This window comes from Eurypyga helias, unplaced genomic scaffold (genome assembly GCF_000690775.1).
Source record: "Eurypyga helias isolate BGI_N326 unplaced genomic scaffold, ASM69077v1 scaffold7534, whole genome shotgun sequence".
NCBI classification, from domain to species: Eukaryota; Metazoa; Chordata; class Aves; order Eurypygiformes; family Eurypygidae; genus Eurypyga; species Eurypyga helias.
In genome coordinates, this window is record NW_010244260.1 from 21,506 (window position 1) to 41,079 (window position 19,574).

Genomic DNA, 19,574 nt, shown 5'->3' on the forward strand with positions numbered 1-19,574 from the left:
TTGAAAGAGAAATAAACTGAGAATGCTTTTTCTGAGAAAAGGGTTCAATAAGAGCATCTTTGCAAAGTGGTCTATAAAACAGTATCATCAATTTAAAGGAATGAAAACACAAGTAGTAAATAGGAGAAGCAGTTTTAGAAATAGCAAATTTGTTACTAAAAAAATTACAATAACTGAAACAAATGAGGCACAAATTTCTATACAGTGAAGATGCTGTTAAGTTTCGTTTATACTGTACAACTTAACTGAAGGTAAGTCAAGTCTAGTCCCAAAGTGGTAAACCTTTTCTCCCCTAGCCCCATTCTGTGCATGTGTCATCAGGAAGAACTGCTTCATAACTAGTTCAAGAGTTTCACTGAAGTTTATCATCATGTAGTTTTCTCAAAGATAAACAGGAATCTGTTTCTCATGAAAGGTAGCAGTACTGAAGCTGGTTGGTAAAACAATTTAATTAAAAACCCAACTACAACTAAACTCCCATAAAAGTATTAAAAAAAGAATAATTCAAGTTTATAGCGATCCACAGTTTACCATAAATATTTCAGAATGTTTAATGTTACGATGTAGTTTCACTTCTCCAACTTTGACAATGCAGTGTTAAAATTACCTAATTACTGCACATGCAGCAGACATTTTTATGTAAAAGAGGGCTGTAACTAATGCAAAGTACCAGCTACCTGATTATTACAACTATTGTAATAAAATTCTAAATATAAAATGGCAAGTAAAACATCTAGACATACTAGGCAACCATTTTGCCCAAACAAAAGCATTCTAAATGTAGATTCAATTTTCAATTACTTCTGGTTCATGACATTTCTGAAATTGTTCTCTTCAATTTGAATCAATATATTTAAATGTATGAAACAAATTCTGAATTTTGACCCACATCAGTGAAACAAAACATGAAAGTGTTTCCTTCCTTGCAACGATGAACTGCAAAGCTGTTTTAAGGAAATCTTAGAGCATAAGGGTGAGTTTAGGATACGGGCTTTCTGAGCAGCAGCATTGCAAACTGTTACGAGCACGAGCCAGGCAAATATCTCTTGGGCTTCTCCTGTGCCATGCTGGCTTCACGAACATCCGTGGGTGCTCTGGGAATGCTGGGGCACCAGTGAGAGCACTGAGCCATAGCCGTACTAGTAATTAAGTTATATTGTATTTCCAGCTCTCCACAGCTGCAGGTTCATACCACTGAAACTATTTCCTTATTTTCAAATGTTCAAACAATTATTTTTTAAATTCTGAATGAACAGGAGGCGGTGCTAGGCATCTTAAATTCTGCAGAAACACTACTTATGACTAACATGCAATGCACCACCTCCTACCTTCAATCTCTTATCTTTCACTGCAACACGTTCTGGTTTTCCCAGTCTCCCATATGATTATAAAATACACCCCAGTTTTCACCCCACCACAGTTGTTACCCTTCGAACAGACATGGTCAAAGAAAGAACAGTAAGAAAAGCAGAACTGACTTTCTTTGCTAGTGTGAATAAAGGGTTTTCATGATTGTAGAGGAGTCTTGGTTATTGATCTAAGTAGTAGTGGCTAATTTTCCATACAACCACAAGCTGTGAATGTAAACAATACAGCTTTCTGAAGTAATATTTGAGCGTTACCTGTAAATTAATTATCTTAGCTATTCTTAACATTGAAAAAATTATTTGCAGTCCTTATTGAAAGAAAATCTAACTGTAAGCATTATGCTTTGCAGGATAGATGGTTTACCATCCATTTCAGCACTTAAATTTGATGGAGCTTTGAATATGGCTGTTGAAACATCTACTGGGCAGGTAAAGTTAACTTCATCTCCAGCAGTTCTCAGGAGATCCTGTTCTTGCCAGTCCAGGTCTATCATACATTGAGTGCACTTATTATAATATAAACACACAGTAATATCATCGGGAGAGGCAGAACACAGGACTGGAATGCAGTGTCTAGATCACACACATGAAAAAGTAATGCCCAATAAACAGCATTAGGGAGGTATGTGCATTCAATTCTTTGTGCTACAAAATTCTTCCTGCAGAGTCTGACAAAAAAGATTTCTGCTAAGGCACCTGAGAGGCACACCTACATACCACAGAGGCTACAGAGTGTCCTTGGCTGAGCAACGTCCACCCTTGTAGGTACTGAAACTTAACTGGTTATGACCTGAGCAACCTGATCAGAATTTGGGTCTAACTTCATTTGGCCCTGCTTTGATAAGGAAATGCACAACCCCCAGAGGTCCCTTCCAACCCAAATCACACTAAGATTATACACTGTCAAAAGTACTTCTGTGTAGCTCTGCTTCACTCCCTGTCACGAGTCCATTATCAGTGCTGCATGGATGTTAACTGGCTTCTGGATTCTCTTTTGGATAAAATCACTAAGCTCATCAAAGGTGAAACCTGGATGAAAACCACCATAGGACACATTCCTAACTGAAGTTGGCAGAAAAAACAAGATAAGTTTTAACTCGTTAGAAATCTCAAACTCACTTATCTACAATCTTGAATTTGAGCTGCTAGTATGAATCAAAGCCCAAGTCGCTCTGTCTTCACTGCTACCTCTCTCTAAAATGAAGCTAAAAGTTTGCAGCATAAGCATTCCCTGGATCAAGAATTTTGTCCTGTGCCATCCTAATGGCCCTAATTTTCATTCCATCTTTTTCAGTACTGCTTTCAAAAAAGAAATGAGGTGTCACATCCTAGTTAAGGTCTAAGCAACTCCGACCAAGCAGGGACAACTAAAGCCAGCTGCAATCTGAGGTACAACCAAAGCACATGGACACATACAAGCACCATTCCGTAAAATCCTTTTTACTCCTAAGGCAGGATCTCGAAACTTCAGTTACAAGTGACCCTCAGTTTTGACCTCTAAACATAACTTTATGAGACAGAGCAGATCTGCAAACAGCCAGAAAAAAGCATGCCAATCTGTGCACTTAGGAATCTACACTTAAAATCAAAGTATTCAACCTCTGGGAGGGCACAGTAAGTGCTATATCTAAAACACGTAAAGATCAAATAGTTGTAAATACTTGTTAAAAATTTGTAAACTTGCTGTAAAGAGATTCTTTTCTAGTTCTAGAAAGCAAGCTCTAACTCATCTGGGACTTAGCCAAGACAAAAGGCCAAAATTCCTACTCTTATGAAACAAAACACTTCAGATATTTGAAAGGGCAAAAGAGGTCAATCACTCAATATACAGCACAGCAGCTCGTAACTGCAAAAAGGCTCAATTTAATATAGATGCAAAGGAAACAGTGACACTAACTGACAAGTAACCATTTTTTCCTAGCTCGGTCATAAGAAGGAAAGTGGACTAATTCTTATCACCTCAACAGAAAAAAAAGACCACAGCTTGGGTTAACACAAGCTTTCCCTTTTGAACTTGCCAAGACATTAATGTATCTTATGTACCTGAATTTGGATACAGGCAGACATCATTGATATCGTGTTCTGGCTCCACAGAAGTAAACATCTTCCCCTAAAATTGTAGGAAGAAAATATATTATAAAGAACTCCAAATATAATTGGATTTAGTAAACAAACATTAAGAATAACCATTATAGAAGCTAAGAAATATAATGGCATAAAGACGAAACAGATTTTGCAGAACAATAAAATATTATCTGAATGCAACACAAGGAACTCAGTATTATATTTGGTATCTGATCCAACCTCTTATAAGGACGCGTAGCCTACTCACTGGTTACTGGAGACACAGCAATGTACAGTAGCACTTCTAATTTCTCAGCTCACACTTCTGTGTTGAAAACAGGTGTGTCAGATCTGCTTTATTTTATTTTATGTAAAAGTGAGGGGTGAGGTCCACAAGTTCCTGGCACACTGCCAGCGTAACCCTCCCTTTGTTCAAGCCTGAATGTGGTAGTTTTCAATCATTTGATTTTGGCAAGTATCATCAGCTGAAAAGATGGATTGGGAATAGAATTTGATTATGGAGCTTGGTTCCTCCACCCTGCTCATGTCTACACAAAATGAAATATAGCTCAGTACTTCATCTGTAATTTATAAAGTCAGTATTAAAGAGGTCTAAATATAAATTAATAGTAAAAGCATCCAGTTGTATCTAGTTTAAATCAGAACTGAAGTTATAAAGGTTATTTAAGAAGAAGGTAAAAGCAGGAAACAACATTCTCAAAAAAAAAAATTGGAACAGTGTCTGAAAAACCCAGACAAAATACAGGTGCTCTTATAAGCCAACACACAAGACAGCCAGTAAAGGAAGAGTCTCTAAGAACTGGGCCACAGAATCTGAAGCATGAGAGCACATGCCTACGCGGCTCTAAACGAGGGACAGGAACAGAGCAAATTTTGATCCTATTCCTCTTTTTTCTTTCCCTGCAGCTATCCCACCTACCTTTCTGGGCCCTTCCTTTCCCTCCCAGTTACATGCTGTTACCCCACCCACCTCTGGTCTCTCCCCGATGATTAATAAGAGTCCTCCCCCACCCCGGTGTTAGCAGACAAAAGCCTCATGCTCCCCACCCCAAGGCACGTCTCAGCATGGGGCTATTCTGGTATCAAAGCCATATGCTCTCCACCCCGCAGTCTGCCTCTGCAGTTGGTTCCCAGCCAGAGATAGTCAGGAACCAACATCTGGGAGAGGTGGAGCCAGCTGGAACATACTCTAGGAAAAGAGTCCAAAGCTATCTTTGCCTTCCAGCAGTTTTTCCCACTGCAGAGGCCACCTGACAAACCTTCCAGTGCTTCATTCTCATTGAGGGAAATTATATATACACCTAGGAAAAAGGGAGAGAGGCCACTGCAGATGTTTTAAATAATAACCAATAATTTATTTGCTCTTTTAAACAATAAAAAGTAACTGCAGAAGAGCTTACAAAAAACTGCTTGCAATCACAGAAAGAAAGAGGCTGTTGAAAGTTCATGAAGAAGCACAATAGAGAATGACTGACCAAAACAGTGAGAAAAAAAGTGCCTCTCAACTACTGTAACTACTCTTGATATGTTTCATTATAAAGCTGGAAAAGCATAGAGCATGCTTTTTAGAAGGGATACAATGGATACAGACAGCCCCTCAAACCCAACCAAGCTACAGCAGTATTACAATGACCCTATGGGGTAACGTATTTTGTGCAAGCTGCATTGATGGAAAGATAAGAAAAAGACCAACATAATACAATTAAGGGAAGTCTTAGGAAAGGTAGATATTTCAACTTCACTTAGAGATACAAAAGGTGGGGACAGAGATATTGCCTACTGCAACCTAATCCATATCACAGAACACACTGTTACTTGGATCTAGGCATAATATCTGCTTCAATATCCAAATAGGTGTCTGTAAAAATAAGCAGTACCCGATTTTAACTAATTGATCTTCAAGTCTTCAAGGTCATGCTGGACGAGGCTTTGAGCAACCTCAAAGTGGAAGGTGTCCCTGCCCATGGCAGGGGGGTTGGAACTAGATGGTCTTTAAGGTCCCTTTCAGCTCAAACCACTCTATGATTCTATGATCTTCCTTCAAAATTAGCCCTTCTTTGGAATTGGAATAACTCTGTTTTCTTCCCTCTGATAAAAAAATCGTAACTGGATGTGTTCAAGCTCACTGCAAGACATACACAAACCAGGGCAACAGCCAAGATACTTTTATGTTTAAATCCTTCCACTGAAAGACACATCTTGGGCAGACGCACACACAACTAAAGAATACCTAGGACTATATCTTTATACATGACAGGCTGTTGAACACCTTTCCAAATGTTGGTTTCTTTAGTCAGACAGGACAAAATGGTGTATGTACATTAAACGCACAACCTCCTGCACTGAATTTCAGCTTTATTATCCAAGCTGCCTGTAAATAAAAATTAAAAAATCTGAATGCAGCAACATTAAAAACACTTACTGTATCCTTGTTCCACATTTTGATGATCCTAGAGTCTGCAGAGATTATTAAATCCAACTGACGCTGAAACTGAACTGACTTAATAGGCAGGCCATAGTGGTGATCTTTGACTATTAATGGATTACTGGACCGGAGATCATATAATAAAACCTTGAAGAATAAGAGACAGATTAAAATTGTAATACTGTAAGATCAAGAGGAAGTCAGGCACACTAAATCTTCACTAAAGATTTAAATAAACTTGAGACGTTTTACTTAAAATACATGGACAGGATTTACATAAAAGAAATTGGTTTAAATTCTGAGAACAGCTTATTAAGAGAGCCCTGTTTATTCTGACAGTATGTTAACCTCAGAATGCTTCAGTCTAGAAAAATTTAGAGCAAATTTAAAGGGCTCACCATCTTTCTAAAGTCTTCTTAATTTCTATTCAAAAAAGCAAACCATTTTCAAGTCTCTTATTACTTCTTAATTACTTGTATTTCACTTTGATTCTTGTGCTGTTTTTACAAGATTTAAATTTTCAGACCCCCTTACACATTCAGCAAATATCACTTTCACTCAGTGAAACACCACAGAAAGTTATTTCTTATTTTAAGGAAAGTAGAGAGTACAGGCTCAGTCTTCCAGAAACCTGCATTTTTATCTCCAATGCTTCCCATGGAACTTGCAAAAGACCATAAATCTTTCACAGGCAAAGTGTGAATGGTAATAATTTTGGGGAAAAAATATTATCAGAGCATGTAATGAAAAATACAATCTCCAACAAAGTTGGTATAATATGTCAGGCAAGTTTTATCACAAATGCAACCCTTACCCGCAAATCTGCTCTTGAACAAGCAAGAAGTTTTCTAAACCCACCAAAACATTGATTAAGCTAGAAAAAAAAAATCCCCATACTCCACTTTACAAATACAATGGTAACAATGATTAATTTCATCTAAATGATCCCTTATAGAAAGATAAGATAGTAAAAACAACAGTTGAAAGACAATCACTTCTGCTTCATTAGCCACCATCAAGATATGGGCCAGCACGTGTGTTGCACTGAGATGGTATGGATAATCTCAAAAAGCAGCAACTTCCCTGCATGCTTAAGTCATAAGAAAAATACAGAATTTGAAGTTATACTAAATTGTGATGATTTTACATGCTCCCTAGAGTACTCTGAAGAGCAAGACCATTTGACACAATTAATTTTCAGTTTAAGGATGACTATTACTGCCCTATATATGTAATTTACGCTCTTACAAATAAGTTAGCCAGGCTGGATGAGGCTTTGAGCAACCTGGTCTAGTGGAAGCATGGCAGGGGGGTTGGAACTGGATGATCTTTAAAGTCCCTTCCAATCCAAACAATTCCGTGATTCTCTGATTCTACTAATATGTATTTACATTACAATAAGTGCATTCAATGTATGATAGACCTGGACTGGCAAGAACAGGATCTCCTGAGAACTGCTGGAGATGAAGTTAACTTTACCTGCCCAGTAGATGTTCCAACAGCCATATTCAAAGCTCCATCAAATTTAAGTGCTGAAATGGATGGCAAACCCTCTATCCTGCAAAGCATAATGCTTACAGTTAGATATTCTTTCAATAAGGACTGCAAATAATTTTTTCAATGTTAAGAATAGCTAAGATAATTAATTTACATTAATTTACAGATAACACTCAAATATTACTTCAAAAAGCTGTATTGTTTACATTCACAGCTTGTGGTTGTATGGAAAATTAGCCACTACTACTTAGATCAATAACCAAGAGACTCCTCTACAATCATGAAAACCCTTTATTCACACTAGCAATGAGACCATAGGCAGGTCATTTTAATGCAAAGTGGGATTTGTTTCTAAAAGCAAAACTTCTGATAAGCAAAGGAACACACTTCGAAAAAGCAGCCTTTACTCACTCCGTGTCTGCTGTCACACTGCTTAAAGCACAGTCCAACAGCCCAACTCGATTTCTGGTTCTAGGATCCCAGCATTCCACTTTACCCTAAACGGTTTAGAAAATATGTTTCAAGCTTAAGCAACAGATGTCTGGCGTTGTGAAAAATGTTTAAATAAAACTATGAACTATTTCATGTATGAATAATTAATCAAATCTCCTGGGTTGACATGAGTTGTTCTAAGGATGGCATGCAAGCTCCACACATTTCACTTGTATTTTTTTTAAAATGTGATCTGAATGAACATCTTTAACACTAAATTTCCAAAGATTAACTTCTACAGACAGCTATACTGTAAAGCAAGACAACATTCTTTTCTCTCCCATCTGCAAAATTTAAAGCACCTCAGCAACCAAGCTCAGAAATTATATGTGCACTGTTCTCTCCAAAGTCATCTTGTTTAATGGATCTATACTTAACACAGCAAATAACATCAAATTAACCAAAAACATTCCTGTCAGAATTTCTTCTTATCCTCACGCAAACTAATACAAAAAAGAAACAAACACTACTGTCCTTTTTACAAAAGGAATGCAAACATTTACCTCAGCTGTCCCCATAGCAAACAAGAAGTGCACAGGATTTATGTCACAGACATTACTTTCTCTAAAAAGAGAAAAAGGAGCAAGTTTAATGAACTCAGAGAAATTTAACACATGAACAATTAAAAAGATTCCCGTAATCAAGTGCGCTATAGCTCAGCCTGGAAAAGCAAAAGCTAGAGGGAGGGAGGGAGGGATGGATGGCCACCTCATAACAGCCTCCCATACTTAAGAGGAGCTTACGAAGGATTTGGAGCCATCAAAGACAGTGCTGATTACTTGAAACAGGTAAGGTTCCAACTGGATCCAAGGACAGTATTTTTATGCCATGCAGATAACTGAGCCCTGGAACAGGCTGCCCATACAGGCTGTGGAATTTCCACCCCTGGAGTTTCCAAATCCACCTGGGAAAATTCATAGAATCATAGAATGGTTAGGGTTGGAAGGGACCTTAAAGATCATCTAGTTCCAACCCCCTGTCGTGGGCAGGGACACCTTGCACTAGGCCAGGTTGCTCAAAGCCTCATCCAACCTGGCCTTGCACCCTCCCAGGGATGGGGCATCCACAGCTTCTCTGGGCAACCTGTCCCAGTGCCTCACCCCCCTCTCTGTGAAGAATTTCTTCCTGACATCTAATCTAAACCTCCCTGATTTCAATTTATACCCATCCCCCCTCGTCCTATCACTACAGGCTCTTGTAAAAAGTCCTCTCCCAGTACCCTTGTAGGCCCCCTTCAGATATTGGAAAGCTGCAATGAGGTCTCCTCGGAGCCTCCTCTTCTCCAGGCTGAACAAGCCCAGTTCTCGCAGCCTTTCGTCATAGGAGAGGTGCTCCAGCCCTCTGAGCATCTTCGTGGCGCTCCTCTGGACTCGCTCCAAGTGGTCAATATCAATATCAAATTCATCTGAATGCCGTGTGACCAAGCCCTGAGCAGGAGGCTAGGCTCTGAGTTTCTTTCCAACTTGAATGATTCTGTGTTTCTCCCTGCCCACACCTACCACCAAGCCTTTCCTTATTGCTCTGCTCCACTATATTCTTCAAACAACTCTATTATGTCAAACGGTGTTCCCGATTACTTCTGTTCTGAAGCTTACAACTCCTAAATATTCCGATGAACAGCCTATCACTCCCCACCCCAAATATCCTGTTTCTCCACAGGGCAACCAGGACCCCTGTATTTCTCCAACAATCCTTCCAAAGTATAAATATTTCTCTTTACACCACTCATCCTGACGCCTTCCAACTTCTTTCATTCAAAGCCCTGCAGCTGTAATTCTAGAACCCATCCAATTCCCCTACCCCCACAACCTTCCCAACAACTTAAGTCTCATCTCCCTAATTCAGATTTTACACATGGCCCTTTGCATTCTCGTTCCAGGATTTTCCTATTTGCCCTTTTTTTTTTTTTTTGTTACTGCTCAGTTTCTGTAACTATGCCTGCCCAAATATTCCTTCGGCCATTAAACTATCCTACCCACTGAGCACCAGCTGTTGTCCACCAACTAGCTGCTTTATCTAGTCTGGTCTGTTCTCATCTGCCTCTCCCCACATAAAAGAAGCCCATCTCCTGCTCTGGTATGGTTTTCAAAAGAATCACACACACTGGAGATATAAAAATTCTCTTTGGGCTACTCCAAGAGCAGAAGGACAAAGACATGCCTGGGAAAGTACATACCCTGTGGGCAGATCTCTATATGACAGCTAAATTGAGCAGTAATGGCAAAGCTTTAATGAAGTGCTCATAAGATCAAGTTATATAATACCTACTACAAGTCCATATTAAGCAATTTTAAAATATCCACAAGAGAAAACTCAATTAAAACATAAAAACTAGAACAAATAATTACAGAACATAAAATGAGGCTCAGACTCGGCATATGTTCCTTTTCAGCTCTACAATGTGTTTGGGCAGTATTCAGATACAGTACACTATGGTGAGCATGCTAGGAGTTTGCTTCCACCTGGTGGAAAGACAACAGACAGACATCACGCGTTACAGACAACTTACGAAGCATCAGTTTGCAGGGAGTTGAGAAACCTTCCTTGTTCCAGATTTAGCCTGTATACTTCAGAACTACAAAGGAAAAATCCAAAATTACTCCCTTCCCTTACAAATACTGAAGAATACTGTTTAATTTAAGAGGAACTATGAAGATTTGCTCACAGCCTAATTTCACCAAATATACAATTTTCAGACTTCACATTCTAAAACATAAGACACCTCAAGCCTTCAGTGTTAAAAAGAAACCAGAAAAATGTGCAGTGTAATCAGTGTGTTTGGTGAGCACGCAATAACCCATCAGTTACTCTTTTTCCAGGAAAAAGATGCATTAAGATCTTCTGATTTCCTATGATTTACATTAAATCTTAGAATCATAGAATCATAGAATCACTAGGTTGGAAAAGACCTTAGAGATCATCCAGTCCAACCGTATCTGTCCACCACTAAACCATATCTCTCAGCACCTCATCCACCCGTCTCTTAAACACATCCAGGGACGGTGACTCCACCACCTCCCTGGGCAGCCTGTTCCAGTGTGTGATAACCCTTTCGGTGAAGAACTTCTTCCTTACATCCAATCTAAACCTCCCCTGGCACAGCTTGAGTCCATTCCCCCTCATCCGATCATCTGTCATTAAAGAGAAGAGACCAACACCCACTTCTCCACAACCTCCTTTCTGTAGGCAGTGATCAGGTCTCCTCTCAGCCTCCTCTTCTCCAGGCTAAACAAGCCCAGTTCCCTCAGTCGCTCCTCATAAGACATATTCTCCAGACCCTTCACCAGTTTTGTGGCCCTTCTCTGGACACGCTCAAGCACCTCAATGTCTTTCTTGTAGTGAACTTGATCTTGAACTGTTACTTATTTTGCTTGAAACCCTGAAGATCTCAAATTTTTTATACTGTGTCTTCTCACACACACAATTATTTTATGTGATTTGACTCACCCTTTAACAGCAAAAAAATACCAAGATAGAAAAAGCTAATCTTCCTTACTTTGATGCTAATCACTTTTTAAAACAGTACACTGAATTTTAATTTTTATAACAAATTTGCAAATACATGATGTACCTGGTCTAAGAATCAAAGCAAAAAAGTCTTAAAACAGTACAGGAAATGGAATTTATCTCAGTCTTCCCACATTTTCCACTTTTCACAAACTGCTTCCACATTGATCTGAAAGGAATTGCCACTTCTAAATTAAATTTTATGTTGTTTTAATATTCATGTTGTTCTTGGAAAACATTGCTGACAAAAGTGAAACAAAATAATCCACTGATTCAATACCTTGCTCCTACAAAATAGAGGTCACACGATGGATAGTGATAGGAGAAGTCTCTACCAAATTTTGGTATTCGTGTCCTGTAGTAATGGCCGTGTTGCGAATGGAACTCCACAAACCTGTCACACTCCAAGAAGACAATCTGAAAATAAAGTAGAAAGAACTGGAACCTACAGAAACAGACAACAGTCTCCACAACCTGTCTTACAGCACAAGCTCTAGTGATTTTTTAAACACAGGTTTATTGGCCCATCTAAACCATTTCTACTGAAATGAGTGCTTCATCATTCTCATTAGACACAGCAAAGCACCTCATTAATAAAGATTAAATGAATATTCACAAGAGTATACGTGATACCCTGAGAGTGGCTCTGCAATCAGAAGTAATACAGTCATCTCGGTGTTATGTTGCACCAAAATTAACATCTGTACTTCTTTTCAGACACCAGAGTTACTTTCTTCAAGGTACAACACCAGTATGTTCACAGGTACTAAGCATTACTTCACACCCTGATGCACGGCAGCCTTCCAATAAATGACATCAATGTTTGGGCTTTTTTTGTTGTTGTCTGCCAAATAATGAGCACACTGTTGCTTTCTGAAACTTAAGACCAACATCTCAGCCCTGGAAGAGCCCACAGGGAGCCATTACTAGGATCGATTTACACTAGTAAACAAAATAGGCCAGAAACTGCCCCTATAGTCCTGATGGCAAATTAACATGGCACAGCTCATATCCATATGAAAGAATTCTTCCCAGTCCAAAGACAGTATCATCCACACCATCCCTTACACTCCAGCAGTACCTCAAACCACGCCCAGGCTGTGTGTGATGGAGGAACAGTTGGCCTGGCCCAAACTCACGCCACAATGCACACAATTAAATTATATGGCTAACCAGAGGCTAACTCAACTCTCAGCCTTATCCCTACTCAGCTTAGACTAGAAAGTTTAGTTTAGATAGGTACAGTCCATGCACCTTCTAAAAGTAGTAGACAATGAAGATTTTAAATTTCTGACTGCTAGACTACACTGTTAGCAATGCAAATAAGGATGAGAAGTTCAGGAAAGGCAAGGTACAAAAGTTATATCAATAAAGGTGACAGATTCAAAATATCTGTACATTCTTCCCTTATAAGACATGGAGAAAGTACTGACCTGGGCTAGTACTTGCTGCCTACTCATCATTAAGTTCCCCTTACTCACACTTTTTCTGATATCAGAAACCCTAGTGTTTAAACTTTTATTCACTCACCCATCGTGACCCAAGACCAAGCAGAGTCATCTTTCAGAAATGTGACTACGATTTCATACGTGATTACAGACACAGCTGCACAGTTGATGTTATACAGTGATGTTTTTCATATACACCCCAATCAATCCTTTGTGTACCTAATGCCTTCATGCTTTTAACTGGGGGTTTACAACAAGCAAAGCTCTTTACTCATCTGTTTGAAACAAAGCCCAGATCAAACCTTTTCTCTATCATCATTGCAAAAGAAGAAACATCTGCATCTTCATGCAGTACAGAGGCTAAATATACTATAAGAAGAAAATAAAAATAAACTGACTTAATTTAAAAACATCAGTATCACATTCTTTTAGTTCACTACCAGTAAGCCACCAAAAACCTGTTACTAGGAAGAGAGAAAATGCAATTTGCTTTCAATGAGAAAAGTGAATTTCTTTCGCACCCACTCTACTTCCAAAAAAATTCCAGTAAGTTTTTCATAGTTGCCAAAAGCAATCAAATATTCTGCTGACTGCCTTAAAATAGAAAACTATTAGATGTAAGATAAATTTCTACAATATTGGACTTGAAGACATTTGTGCCCTCTTTAATTAGCAGTGGATACAACTCACTGTCAATCATGTCTGTCTTTCGTTCATACTAAATTTATCTTGGTCACTACAACCTCAGGGCAGCCAAAGCCTAGCCACCAGCGTATGGCAAAAATACGAAGTGGAAATACGTGTCTTTTTGCAAAAGGCAGTGGAAAAAAGAGATATCCAATGACTCTCCTAAGTGTGAAACTTAGTCCAAGCCTAAAACTTTTAAGTCTAACCCTTAGGAGAGCAGAAAAGTGCAGCTGGCCTTGTGGACAGCAATGTGAATGACAGGCAACAGTATGCTGCCACTGTGAAAATGAAAGGGGTCTCAAAAGGTGACCTTACGAGAACAGCAGGAGCAGACTGGAGGGAAGCTCTACGCCGCACGCTACTAAAGCACAAGGCAGCGTGTCTGGTGTTGGACCCCAATTCAGGAGGGATGTTGAGAGCATCAGGAAGGCTACCAAGACAGCAAGGGGCAGAACACAATATGTACAAAGAAAGAAGAATCTTAGCTTGTTCAGCCAAAGAGCACCCTGTAGGACAGCCTAATAGCAGCCAGCAAATGAAGGGCGGTTACAAAAACTCTTTGCAGTAGCAACAGCAAAAATTTCACATTTTCCAGGGCAGGAAGGAAGAATTCTTTATGACAAGGTAATGCAGCATTGCAACAATTCATGGGAGGTTTAGATCAGATATCAGGAAGAAGTTCTTCCCGGAGAGAGTGGTGAGGCGCTGGAACAGGCTGCCCAGAGAAGCTGTGGATGCCCCATCCCTGGAAGTGTTCAAGGCCAGGCTGGATGAGGCTTTCAGCAACCTGGTCTAGTGGAAGGTGTCCCTGCCCATGGCAGGGGGGTTGGAACTAGGTGATCTTTAGGGTCCCTTCCAACCCTAACCATTCTTCTACGATTCTATGATTCATTGAGTCTGTGGAACCTCCAAGCCTGCAGTTTTTGAGAGTCATGTCAAAGCATTAAATGATGTCTGAAGGTCTCCCTCCAATCAGTATTTTTATGATTCTAAGCATTTCAAGTATAAATTCTCAAATATTGTTCCCTCTTCCTAATGTGTCTGAAACATTATGACAGCTACCTGAGATCAGGTTTTATTCTAAAAATTTGGTAAGTTTTAGGAAAAAAAAATTGAAAATAAGGTTGTATTAAGTTGTGAGTAGGACTTCAGTCCAAAATACACTATCAATTTCACCTGAAAACACACACAAGCCTTACTGTTCATAACCAGTCAGAAACGTATTTGCAAGCACAGTGTGTTCCTTGGTCTCCCAAATAACTGGTTTGTACAACCAGAAACATTCTCCCACAGGCAGACAAGTGGGATGCTATTGTACTGTATCAGTCACCTTCTCCTGCTACTTGAATTCACATGGGGAAAAAAATTGAAAATAGTGAAGGTAGAGGGTTAGATGATAGTGTCTCTGATCAAACAGAATTATTTATTAAAAATCAAACTCTAGCGGAAATGCTAAGGTTTCACACCAACTGCTACAGCTGGAGGAAACTGATGAGCTTTCAAGCACACAAACACTTTTCTTGGTGCTAAACAGAATTAGAAGCGGTAATTGTATTGAGCCTGAAAAGTGGCTGATGGTCCTAAGAACTCAACTGTTTCTTCCTAGTGCAGCACTTCATTAAAAAAAAACACCACACCAACACATTACTTCTCTCCACAGTTTTTGCCTCATTCATACACTTGTAATCATCATGGCTACAACAATGCTGACAAATCAGGCTATTAATTTACCTACAGCTATCCTAACTCTCAAAAGTGGTGTATCTGTGTATCACTTGCCATAAGGGACTGTGACTAAATGTTATCCTAGAAAGAATAACTAATTCCATTTTTCACATTATTTTGTTTGTAGGATAGATCATTATTTGAAGTTTTTGTCTACTACAGACAAAAGACTTTAAAAGTGGTAAGGCAAATTATAATACAAAGAAACAAAGAAAAAAAAACATTTTGAAGGTACAAAAGATGTTTATCCTGTTTGGTTTTCTAAAAAGCCTTTCTGTTCCAAAAGCAGTGTTGATTGACTGCCTCTACTATATATGAAAATGCATTTTAATATACATATTAAACGATTTTTTTCATTTATGCACTGAAAACATTAAACATACCTTGGAGTAATCATCTGATAAAATCTCAAACGTAACCACTAGAGGAGAGAGCAAGAGAATTTTAAGTCAGCTAAGTAAGCAAACTTATTTGCAAACATTGGCATAAATCCTGAAAACATTTACGCTCATGCTAACCTTTAGTCATATAAGTATTCCCCACAGCTGTCAATGCATAACGCAGACACAGTGATAAAAATCTTTAATTATATAACTTTATTTGCAAAATAGTAAGTAGTTTTCTAAAACTTTAGGAACATATGAAGCGTCTTGTAATCTTCTTATCGTTCTTGTGTATTTGACATGTTCCTCAACACAACACTCAACCACGAATTTATTGGCTCAGGGAAGGTCTAATCAAATGGTTCTCAGTGAGTGTGTGGTCCAGGGACCTTTGGTAATCAGTCAGATAATAAAAAATGGTTAAGATTTTGGATATACCATGCACAAACCTGCACACGTGATCTTTCTAAGGGTCAGCACTTCCACAGAAAAAGTTCTAGGTCGTGTTTCCCTCCACCAAAAAACTCCCAAATTTGGAAGCTACTATCAGTGCTAAACCCTGCAACGTATTGAACTTTGCCTACTTTTAAATGAGCTGGGTTGGGAACATTAGGGAGTAGCTGCTTCAGCTAAATTGGTTCCATTTAAATGAGGTAGTTCATTTAAAGTTACCTGAAGTGACTCTGTGCTACAGTTCAAATTAAACATGCTTTTGCAGTCTAGAAAGATGCCAGTTCAAAAAAACCATTATTTTAAGCTCAAATTACCATCAAGCATTTACTACTACCATGATTCCTGCTCTTTTAAAGTGGGTCTCATTCTTGCTATACCTTCCCCTCCCCATGTGAACCCCTACCACCTCCCCTCTTAATATGTTGTAGCACTGTCCCTTTACCCTGCGTGACTCCCTGTAGTCAGGAGTAAGGGATAAAGGAACATTACCATGCTCTAATCCCCTTTTCCTGAACTAATTCAGTAGTTCTCAGTTTTTATTTTTCACATCACTTGCACAGTCGTCACAATTAGACCAGTTTCATTCTTCTGTAATGATTTAGGACTGTTGCCACTCCATGCTCATTCCCTCATTGCTTGGGTCAACCCTGTATGCCAGTTTTCAGCCACTGGTCTTCTAATAATAACAAACCAAAACAACAACACCACAAACAAACAAAAATATCAAGCATTATTCCTCAACCCTATGCATCCTAATACTCAGAGCCATAGCAGCTCTGACCTACTCCCCTAGTCTGTCAGCAGATTCCCCCTTTCCCATTGTCTAGATGGCTCCTTGCTTTCCTCACCATAGTATTCTCCCTCCAAATTAGTAACAAACACGGTGTAATCAGGGCCTTGGCCATGCTACCATCTATGCCTTAGTACCTTGCTTCCAAGAAAACAACCAACCTCAGGGAATTCCTGTAACCTGAGCTCAGGCCCCAGTGGGAAAACAGTGAGAACTCAATTTATTTAATGATGGTGCAACCACAGTGCATTCTCCTACCTTACTGCTTCACAGAAGAGGAAAGAAAGGAGACATGACTGCTCCCAGCCATTGCACCCACACAGCATTCCCCAAACAGAGTGCAGCCTCCAGCCACATTCACTCTCTGAGCCCCATGCTTACTGGCTCAGGTAAATCTTAGATTCCTCAAACAGCTCCAAGGCAGGAAAGAACTTTGAAAGAGGAGGAAAAGGGAAAAATAGAGAGATAAAGACTAGGTGATGGTTTATTCTCGATTTTTGTGTTCCCCCAAAGTACATTCTGTCCCCTCAGCACAGGGAGGGAAATTTCTACTGGAGCCCAATCTGGATTATATATGAAAGGTATCATGTACTAACAGCCATAGCTTATACTAACCTTCGGAATCTAAGCATCTTTCAAATTTCTGGGATAACTGATAGGTATCAAAACAGCGGATCCTTGGCTTATAAGTTCCTGAAAGAAACAATTGGATCCTTAATGAAAAAAATAAACAAGAAGATAACATTATACTAAAAAAAAAGATTTACTGTCTTATATATACAAGCTTTACTGCATTTCAACTGCCAGTATTCTGATCTTACCAGTCTCTGTGACTGGAAAACCATGCCTCTGAGTAACAATCTTATGGCCTGGTGCCTGAAAGCACCCTACCTGCATCTAAGTTCTTCTGACGACCAGATACATGATTCAGACTTGTGGAAGGTATTAAATTCTGTAAGACCAATCCCCTGTATGCTATTAATGCCTACTAAAGCATTCACAGTTGGATGCTCCTTTGACAGTTACAAAATGTCGCACTAGCCTCCATCCCTCAAAACAATACTCAATGATGTTCAGAGTTTATTTGAACTCTGTTTTTAACTGTTATAAACAGTTTCAGTTTCAATGATACTATAAACCTCCAGTGTCAGGGAGGGTGGATAAAATGATCTTCAAAGGTCCCTTCCAACCCAAACCATTCCATAATTCTGTGACTGTAAAAAGAAGTATTTCACAATACCACTACCAACACAGCCACTCTATCACATCTTAAGAGCAAGCTTCCAAAACTCTATTCAATGCTAAATTTAAAAATGAACTCTTATCAATTCTACCTGAAATACTAGGTTACTCTGCAGTCAAGATTTTCCACTACTTTTGGCCTCTGCTACAGAGAGACACTTTGTTAACTCACCAACTGCCATAATATACTGTCCATCTCTTGAAACCTTAATCTTTGTGCTAACTGTGGGCATTTCAAAGTCCTGAATGAGTTCAATTCTTCTACGGACATCTGTAAAGAATAAATAAAATTAAATAATTTTTTAAAGGTAGCACTGTTGTATCAGCCCCAAAAAACTGTTAACAGTGTCTTACGGAAGCGTGTCGAATCAGCTAAATACAGGGAATATCTTTTAAGACCTTTTAAAATTTGAAGATATTTTAAGTATAATTAACAAGTATAAGCAGATCAACAGCCTGTTAACCCTGAGATGCAGGCTACCTCCATGCACAATAAATGCCTATTCTGAGATGGTAACTATGTAACAAGCTATTATATAATGTAGTGGTAAATATTTCTCATACATTTTACAGAACCAAGATGTATCAAATATTCCATCCTCCTGTTAACTCCATGCATTTTTGGTTGGTTGAGGTTTTTATGTAACCCTTCTTATGGTATGTAATTAGTCAGATTTTATTTTGGATAACAAGTTGAGGCTAAAACTATGACGTTCCTCCACTCTAAGATAAGCGTAATACACATGGAGGAGTTTACAGTTGGACTTCATTAAAAACTACACATAGAATTCATCTGTCAGATTTCTGTACAACCTAGAGCCCCAATATTTAATGCCTGAAAATTTAAGCAATACTAGGAATAATCTGTTTACATAAAGCTGTGTAGAAAGCTGAAGTATGGCCTTCAAACCAGAACTACTTATAGCTCTAATTCAGTAGTTTCTAAAATATGAGCTATGTATCAGTCAGTGACGTGTCTCCCTCTGGACTTGCAGGTTGCATACGTCCGGCCAAGTAACACGGAAGACCCTGCAACAGCAACTCACCCACATCTTTCTTCTGTAACGCTCTTTTCTTCCTGTCTGAAAGCCACTGTAAGAAAATACACGAATCAGTCTCGAGCTTGCTACGCATAAATGAACCAGAGAATCTCTTGAAGTTCATCCGGTTTGAATGTATAAGAAATTTAGGCCATTGATTCCTTTTGTCTTGATTATTTTAAAGTTTCCCACTGGTAAGCTTGGCCATTCCACGCCAAGAAAACTTTACAAGGCAGCATGCGGTAAGGGTGTGTGGAGTAACACCCCTACAGTCAGGGATGCACGCACGCAAACCGCATTTTTCATTTAAATGAGATTGGTGAAAAGGACGGGGTTTTGCCGGTTGTGGTTAACCATCCCCACCCTCCACATAAGCGCTCAGAGGGAAGGGGCGGCTCGGTGAGCCGCTCAGGCCCGGCGCGTAGCTCAGGCC

At 39.2% G+C, this 19,574-nt stretch overlaps 1 protein-coding gene across 1 annotated transcript in view; it reads right to left on the reverse strand.

Moving 5' to 3' along the window:
* NOL10 (nucleolar protein 10) overlaps positions 1 to 19,265 on the reverse strand; it is a gene marked incomplete at its 3' end in the record, with an annotated part of 40,255 nt that extends 20,990 nt beyond the window's left edge. Inside the window, exons 1-11 of the mRNA XM_010149683.1 lie at positions 19,148 to 19,265; positions 18,274 to 18,372; positions 17,475 to 17,552; positions 15,617 to 15,654; positions 11,654 to 11,790; positions 10,376 to 10,441; positions 8,370 to 8,430; positions 7,786 to 7,871; positions 7,357 to 7,435; positions 5,875 to 6,024; positions 3,411 to 3,477 (exon numbers count right to left, since the gene is read on the reverse strand). Coding sequence (XP_010147985.1) covers positions 3,411 to 3,477; positions 5,875 to 6,024; positions 7,357 to 7,435; positions 7,786 to 7,871; positions 8,370 to 8,430; positions 10,376 to 10,441; positions 11,654 to 11,790; positions 15,617 to 15,654; positions 17,475 to 17,552; positions 18,274 to 18,372; positions 19,148 to 19,265 — 979 coding nt within the window. The remainder of the gene's footprint in view (positions 1 to 3,410; positions 3,478 to 5,874; positions 6,025 to 7,356; positions 7,436 to 7,785; positions 7,872 to 8,369; positions 8,431 to 10,375; positions 10,442 to 11,653; positions 11,791 to 15,616; positions 15,655 to 17,474; positions 17,553 to 18,273; positions 18,373 to 19,147) is intronic.
* Positions 19,266 to 19,574: the final 309 nt, after the last annotated feature.